Genomic DNA, 7,821 nt, shown 5'->3' with positions numbered 1-7,821 from the left:
TCTCCCTCTCCCTCTCTCCACGTTCCCTCTCCTCTCCCCTCCCTCTCTCTCCCTCCCTCTCCCCTCCCTCTCCATCTCCCCCACCCTCTCTCTCCTCTCTCTCCCCTCCTCTCCCTCTCCCCTCCCTCTCTTCTCCCTCTCTCCTCTCCTCCTCACTCTCCTCTTCTCCCTCTCCCTCTCTCCCCTCCCTCTCACTCTCCCTCCCTCTCTCTCCCCCTCTCTCTCCTTCTCTCCTCTCCCTCTCTTCCCTCCCTCTCCCTTCTCTCCCCTCCTCTCCCTCTCTCCTTTCCCTCTCCCTCTCTCCCTCTCTCCCTCTCCCTCTCCTCTCCTCTCTCCCGTTCCCTCTCCCTCTCTCCCTCCTCTCTCTCCTCCCTCTCTCCCCGTTCCCTCTCCCTCTCTCCCCGTTCCCTCTCCCTCTCTCCCGCTCCCTCCTCTTCCCCGTTCCCTCTCCCTCTCTCCCCCTCCCTCTCCCTCTCTCCCCGTTCCCTCTCCCTCTCTCCCCCTCCCTCTCTCCCCTCTCTCCCCGTTCCCTCTCCCTCTCTCCCCGTTCCCTCTCCCTCTCTCCCCTCCCTCTCCCTTTCTCTCCTCTCCCTCTCCTCCGTCTCACCCCCTCCTTCTCCCTCTCTCTCCCATTCCCTCTCCCTCTCTCTCCCCGTTCCCTCTCCCTCTCTCCCCCGTTCCTTCTCCCTCTCCCCCTCCCTCTCCCTCTCTCCCCCTCTCTCTCCCTCCCTCTCCCTCTCTCCCCCTCCCTCTCCCTCTCTCCCCGTTCCCTCTCCCTCTCCCTCTCTCCCCCTCCCTCTCCCTCTCTCTCCATTCCCTCTCCCTCTCTCCCCGTTCCCTCTCCCTCTCTCCCCGTTCCCTCTCCCTTTCTCTCTCTCTCTCTCTCTCTCTCTCCTCCTCCGTCTCTCCCCCTCCCCCAGCTGGACCCACTGCCCCTCCCCCAGTGCTGCCACCGACAGCTATACAAATGTAGGCCGCCCAGGGGCGTGTCGCTGGAAAGTAATCGACGTTTTGGGCTTGAGCCCCTGATCAGGGTCTCTCCCTCCCCTCGGAGTGCTGTCCCGACTAGCTGGGCTTTTCCAGCTCCGCACTCTCCCAGCTCGGAGCTCACCCGACCACAATTTCTTGCTTTCGGCCGTCGCCCGGAACTTGGACTCTCACCTGGCACTGCTCGGCCAGCCGCGTCTGCTCCCTCTCAGCCTCCCCTCGCTGTGTCTCCAGCTCCAGTATCCGCGTCCTCAGCTCCTGGTTCTCCCTCTCAGTCTCCCCTCGCTGTGTCTCCAGTTCCTGTATCCGCGTCCTCAGCTCCTGGTTCTCTCTCTCAGTCTCCCCTCGCTGTGACTCCAGCTCCTGTATCTGCGCTCTCAGCTCCTGGTTCTCCCTCTCCCACTCCCCTCGCTGTATCCCCAGCTCCAGTATCTGCGTCCTCAGCTCCTGGTTCTCCCTCTCCCACTCCCCTCGCTGTATCCCCAGCTCCAGTATCTGCGTCCTCAGCTCCTGGTTCTCCCTCTCCCTCTCCCCTCGCTGTGTCTCCAGCTCCAGTATCCGCGTCCTCAGCTCCTGGTTCTCCCTCTCCCTCTCCCCTCGCTGTGACTCCAGCTCCAGTATCTGCGTCCTCAGCTCCTGGTTCTCCCTCTCCCACTCCCCTCGCTGTATCCCCAGCTCCAGTATCTGCGTCCTCAGCTCCTGGTTCTCCCTCTCAGTCTCCCCTCGCTGTATCCCCAGCTCCAGTATCTGCGTCCTCAGCTCCTGGTTCTCCCTCTCCCTCTCCCTCTCCCTCTCCCTCTCCCCCTCCCTCTCCCTCTCTCTCTCAGTCTCCCCTCGCTGTGACTCCAGCTCCAGTATCCGCGTCCTCAGCTCCTGGTTCTCCCTCTCCCTCTCCCCTCGCTGTATCCCCAGCTCCAGTATCTGCGTCCTCAGCTCCTGGTTCTCCTCTCCTCTCCCTCTCCCTCTCCCTCTCCCCCTCCCTCTCCCTCTCTCTCTCAGTCTCCCCTCGCTGTGACTCCAGCTCCAGTATCCGCGTCCTCAGCTCCTGGTTCTCCCTCTCCCTCTCCCCTCGCTGTGTCTCCAGCTCCAGTATCCGCGTCCTCAGCTCCTGGTTCTCCCTCTCCCTCTCCCCTCGCTGTGTCTCCAGCTCCAGTATCCGCGTCCTCAGCTCCTGGTTCTCCCTCTCCCTCTCCCCTCGCTGTATCCCCAGCTCCAGTATCTGCGTCCTCAGCTCCTGGTTCTCCCTCTCCCACTCCCCTCGCCGCGTCTCCAGCTCCAGTATCTGCGTCCTCAGCTCCTGGTTCTCCCTCTCCCTCTCCCTCTCCCTGTCCCCCTCCCTCTCCCTCTCCCTCTCCCTCTCTCTCTCCCCTCGCTGTATCCCCAGCTCCTGTATCCGTGTCCTCAGCTCCTGGTTCTCCCCCTCCCTCTCCCTCTCCCTGTCCCCCTCCCTCTCCCTCTCCCTCTCCCTCTCCCCTCGCTGTGACTCCAGCTCTTGTATCCGCGTCCTCAGCTCCTGGTTCTCCCTCTCAGTCTCCCTCTCCCTCTCCCTCTCCCTCGCTGTGTCTCCAGCTCCTGTATCCGTGCTCCCAGTTCCCGGCTCTCCCTCTCCCCCTCCCTCCTCTCCTCTCCCTCTCCCTCTCCCTCTCCCTCTCCCCCTCCCTCTCCCTCTCCCACTCCCCTCGCTGTGTCTCCAGCTCCAGTATCTGCGCTCTCAGCTCCTGGTTCTCCCTCTCCCTCTCCCTCTCCCCCTCCCTCTCCCTCTCCCTCTCCCTCTCCCCTCGCTGTGTCTCCAGCTCCCGCTCCTCCCTCTCCCTCTCCCTCTCCCTCTCCCTCTTCCTCTCCCTCTCCCTCTCCCTCTCCCCTCGCTGTGTCTCCAGCTCCAGTATCCGCGCTCTCAGCTCCTGGTTCTCCCTCTCCCTCTCCCTCTCCCCCTCCCTCTCCCTCTCCCTCTCCCACTCCCCTCGCCGTGTCTCCAGCTCCTGTATCCGTGCTCCCAGTTCCCGGCTCTCCCTCTCAGTCTCCCCTCGCTGTGTCTCCAGTTCCAGTATCCGCGTCCTCAGCTCCTGGACCTCCCTCTCCCTCTCCCTCTCCCCTCGCCGTGTCTCCAGCTCCTGTATCCGTGCTCCCAGTTCCCGGCTCTCCCTCTCAGTCTCCCTCGCTGTGTCTCCAGTTCCAGTATCCGCGTCCTCAGCTCCTGGACCTCCCTCTCCCTCTCCCTCTCCCCTCCCTGTGTCTCCAGCTCCTGTATCCGTGCTCCCAGTTCCCGGCTCTGCCTCTCAGTCTCCTCCAGCCGTTTCTCCAGGTCGCTCCGAGCCTGTTCGGACTGGGCGAGCTGATCCTGTCAGGGGACCGAACAGAGATCTGTCTCAGAGTTCACAGCGACACCACCCCCTCCAACAAAGACGCGCTGCACTGACTCCCACTGACTCCCTCCCTCCCTCTCTCTGTCTCCCTCCCTCCATCTCCCTCCCTCCCTCTCTCTGTCTCCCTCCCTCCATCTCCCTCCCTCCCTCTCTCTGTCTCCCTCCCTCCATCTCTCTGTCTCCCTCTCTCTGTCTCCCTCCCTCCCTCTCTCTGTCTCCCTCTCTCTGTCTCCCTCCCTCCCTCTCTCTGTCTCCCTCTCTCTGTCTCCCTCCCTCCATCTCTCTGTCTCCCTCTCTCTGTCTCCCTCCCTCCATCTCTCTGTCTCCCTCTCTCTGTCTCCCTCCCTCCCTCTCTCTGTCTCCCTCTCTCTGTCTCCCTCCCTCCCTCTCTCTGTCTCCCTCTCTCTGTCTCCCTCCCTCCATCTCTCTGTCTCCCTCTCTCTGTCTCCCTCCCTCCCTCTCTCTGTCTCCCTCTCTCTGTCTCCCTCCCTCCATCTCTCTGTCTCCCTCCCTCCCTCTCTCTGTCTCCCTCTCTCTGTCTCCCTCCCTCCATCTCTCTGTCTCCCTTTCTCTGTCTCCCTCCCTCCATCTCTCTGTCTCCCTCTCTCTGTCTCCCTCCCTCCCTCTCTCTGTCTCCCTCCCTCCATCTCTCTGTCTCCCTCCCTCCCTCTCTCTGTCTCCCTCTCTCTGTCTCCCTCCCTCCATCTCTCTGTCTCCCTCTCTCTGTCTCCCTCCCTCCATCTCTGTCTCCCTCTCTCTGTCTCCCTCCCTCCATCTCTCTGTCTCCCTCTCTCTGTCTCCCTCCCTCCATCTCTCTGTCTCCCTCTCTCTGTCTCCCTCCCTCCATCTCTCTGTCTCCCTCTCTCCATTTCCCTCCCTCTCTCTGTCTCCCTCTCTCCATCTCCCTCCCCCTCTCTCTGTCTCCCTCTCTCCCTCTCCCTCCCTCTCTCTGTCTCCCTCTCTCTGTCTCCCTCTCTCCATCTCCCTCCCTCTCTCTGTCTCCCTCTCTCCATCTTTCTGTCTCCCTCTCTCTGTCTCCCTCCCTCCATCTCTCTGACTCCCTCTCTCCATCTCCCTCCCTCTCTCTGTCTCTCTCTCTCTCTCCATCTCCCTCCCTCTCTCTGTCTCCCTCTCTCCATCTCTCTGTCTCCCTCTCTCTGTCTCCCTCCCTCCCTCTCTCTGTCTCCCTCTCTCTGTCTCCCTCTCTCTGTCTCCCTCCCTCCATCTCTCTGTCTCCCTCTCTCTGTCTCCCTCCCTCCCTCTCTCTGTCTCCCTCTCTCTGTCTCCCTCCCTCCATCTCTCTGTCTCCCTCCCTCCCTCTCTCTGTCTCCCTCTCTCTGTCTCCCTCCCTCCATCTCTCTGTCTCCCTTTCTCTGTCTCCCTCCCTCCATCTCTCTGTCTCCCTCTCTCTGTCTCCCTCCCTCCCTCTCTCTGTCTCCCTCTCTCTGTCTCCCTCCCTCCATCTCTCTGTCTCCCTCCCTCCCTCTCTGTCTCCCTCTCTCTGTCTCCCTCCCTCCATCTCTCTGTCTCCCTCTCTCTGTCTCCCTCCCTCCATCTCTCTGTCTCCCTCTCTCTGTCTCCCTCCCTCCATCTCTCTGTCTCCCTCTCTCTGTCTCCCTCCCTCCATCTCTCTGTCTCCCTCTCTCTGTCTCCCTCCCTCCATCTCTCTGTCTCCCTCTCTCCATTTCCCTCCCTCTCTCTGTCTCCCTCTCTCCATCTCCCTCCCCCTCTCTCTGTCTCCCTCTCTCCCTCTCCCTCCCTCTCTCTGTCTCCCTCTCTCTGTCTCCCTCCCTCCATCTCTCTGACTCCCTCTCTCCATCTCCCTCCCTCTCTCTGTCTCTCTCTCTCTCTCCATCTCCTCCCTCTCTCTGTCTCCCTCTCTCCATCTCCTCCCTCTCCCTCCCTCTCTCTGTCTCCCCCTCCATCTCCCTCCCTCTCTCTGTCTCCCTCTCTCCATCTCCCTCCCCCTCTCTCTGTCTCCCTCTCTCCATCTCCCTCCCTCTCTCTGTCTCCCTCTCTCCATCTCCCTCCCTCTCTCTGTCTCTCCATCTCTCCATCTCCCTCCCTCTCTCAGTCTCCCTCTCTCCATCTTCCCTCCCTCTCTCTGTCTCCCTCCCTTCATCTCTCCGTCTCCCTCTCTCTGTCTCCCTCTCTCCATCTCCCTCCCTCTCTCTGTCTCCCTCTCTCCATCTCCCTCCCTCTCTCTGTCTCCCTCTCTCCATCTCTCTGTCTCCCTCTCTCTGTCTCCCTCCCTCCATCTCTCTGTCTCCCTCTCTCCATCTCCCTCCCCCTCTCTCTGTCTCTCTCTCTCCATCTCCCTCCCACTCTCTGTCTCCCTCTCTCCATCTCCCTCCCTCTCCCTCCCTCTCTCTGTCTCCCTCTCTCCATCTCCCTCCCCCTCTCTCTGTCTCCCTCTCTCCATCTCCCTCCCTCTCTCTGTCTCCCTCTCTCCATCTCCCTCCCTCTCTCTGTCTCTCCATCTCCCTCCCTCTCTCTGTCTCCCTCTCTCCATCTTCCCTCCCTCTCTCTGTCTCCCTCCCTTCATCTCTCTGTCTCCCTCTCTCCATCTCCCTCCCTCTCTCTGTCTCCCTCTCTCCATCTCCCTCCCTCTCTCTGTCTCCCTCTCTCCATCTCCCACCCCCTCTCTGTCTCCCTCTCTCCATCTCCCTCCATCTCTCTGTCTCCCTCTCTCCATCTCCCTCCATCTCTCTGTCTCCCTCTCTCCATCTCCCTCCCTCTCTCTGTCTCCCTCTCTCCATCTCCCTCCCCCTCTCTTTCTCCCTCTCTCCATCTCCCTCTCTCTCTCTGTCTCCCTCTCTCCATCTCCCTCCATCTCTCTGTCTACCTCTCTCCATGTCCCTCCCTCTGTCTCCCTCCCTCTCTCTGTCTCCCTCTCTCCATCTCCCTCCCTCTCTCTGTATCCCTCCCTCTCTCTGTCTCCCTCTCTCCATCTCCCTCCATCTCTCTGTCTCCCTCTCTCCATCTCCCTCTCTCTCTCTGTTTCCCTCTCTCCATCTCCCTCCCTCTCTCTGTCTCCCTCTCTCCATCTCCCTCCCTCTCTCCGTCTCCCTCCTTCTCTCCGTCTCCCTCCTTCCATCTCTCTGTCTCCCTCTCTCCATCTCCCTCCCTCTCTCCATCTCCCTCCCTCTCTCCATCTCCCTCTCTCCATCTCCCTCCCTCTCTCCGTCTCCCTCTCTGTTTCCCTCCCTTTCTCCATCTCCCTCCCTCTCTCTGTCTCCCTCGCTCCATCCCACCCCCTCTCTGCTAATCCCCCTGTGTCTCTCCCTCTCTCCTATCTGTCTCCTTTCCCCTCTCTCCCTCTCCCTCCACCTCCCACTCCTCATCTCCCTCCCTCAGTCTCCCTCCCTTTTTCTCCATCTCTCTCTCTCTTTCCCTCATTCTATCTGCCACTCCTCATCTCCCTTTCTCTCTCCATGTCCCTCCCTCTTCCTCCATCTCTCTCTCTCTCTCTCCTCTCATCTCCCCCTCTCACTCTCTCCCTCCCTCCCTCCCTCCACATCTTTCTGTCTCTCTCTGTCTCTCTATTTCTCTCTCGTCTGTCACCCTTCCTCCCTCTCTCTCTCTCCCTCCTTCCGTCTCCCTCTCTTCATCTCCCTCTCTCTTTCTTTCTTCCCCCCCTTTCTCCATTTCTCTCTCTCACCCTCGCCCCCTCCCTCCTCCCATCTCCCTCCCTCACTCACTCTCTCAAGCTCTTTCGTCTCTCTCTCTCTCCATCTCCCTCTCTCTCTCTTTCTCCCCGACTTCTCCATTTCTCTCTATCCCTCCTCCGTCTCCTTCTCTCCATTTCCACCCCCTCTCTTTCTCCACTCCTTCTCCATTTCTTCTCTCCCTCTCCCTCCCTCCTTCTCCCTCTCTCCATCTCCCCCTCTCTCTCTCTCTTTCTCCCCTCCTTTTCCCTTTCTCTCTCCATGTCCCTCCCTCTTTCTCCATCTCTCTCTCCTCATCTCCCTCTCACTCCGTTTCTCCCTCCCTCTCCCTCTCTCCCTCCATATCTTCCTCTCTCTGTCTCTCTATTCTCCCTCCTTCTGTCACCCTCCCTCCCTCTCTCTCTCTCCCTCCCTCCGTCTCCCTCTCTCCGTCTCCCACTCTCTCTCTTTCTCCCCCTCCTTCTCCTTTTCTCTCGCTCACTCGCTCCCTCCCTCCGTCTCCCTCTCCCTCCCTCGCGCTCTCCCTCCCTCGCTCCCTCTCTCTTTGCCTCCCTCCGTCTCCCTCTCCCTCCCTTGCTCTCTCCCTCTCCCTCCCTCCGTCTCCCTCTCCCTCCCTCCATCTCCCTCTCCCTCTCCCTCCCTCTCCCTCCCTCGCTCTCTCTCTCTCCCTCCCTCCGTCTCCCTCTCCCTCCCTCCATCTCCCTCTCCCTCCCTCGCTCTCTCCCTCTCCCTCCCTCCGTCTCCCTCTCCCTCCCTCGCTCTCTCCCTCTCCCTCCCTCCGTCTCCCTCTCCCTCCCTCCGTC

At 61.0% G+C, this 7,821-nt stretch overlaps 1 protein-coding gene across 1 annotated transcript in view; it reads right to left on the bottom strand.

Moving 5' to 3' along the window:
* Window positions 1–1,107: 1,107 nt before the first annotated feature.
* Window positions 1,108–7,821, bottom strand: part of LOC148134714 (uncharacterized) — a 31,011-nt gene continuing 24,297 nt past the window's right edge. Inside the window, exons 5-6 of the mRNA XM_087985480.1 lie at window positions 3,125–3,325; window positions 1,108–1,713 (exon numbers count right to left, since the gene is read on the bottom strand). Of these exons, the coding sequence (XP_087841606.1) occupies window positions 1,108–1,713; window positions 3,125–3,325 (807 nt within the window). The remainder of the gene's footprint in view (window positions 1,714–3,124; window positions 3,326–7,821) is intronic.

The sequence above is a fragment of the Chiloscyllium plagiosum genome, unplaced genomic scaffold (assembly GCF_037043375.1).
Source record: "Chiloscyllium plagiosum isolate Xiang-an unplaced genomic scaffold, Cpla_swu_hap1 HiC_scaffold_53X, whole genome shotgun sequence".
NCBI classification, from domain to species: Eukaryota; Metazoa; Chordata; class Chondrichthyes; order Orectolobiformes; family Hemiscylliidae; genus Chiloscyllium; species Chiloscyllium plagiosum.
This window is presented reverse-complemented; position numbering and strand designations above follow the sequence as displayed.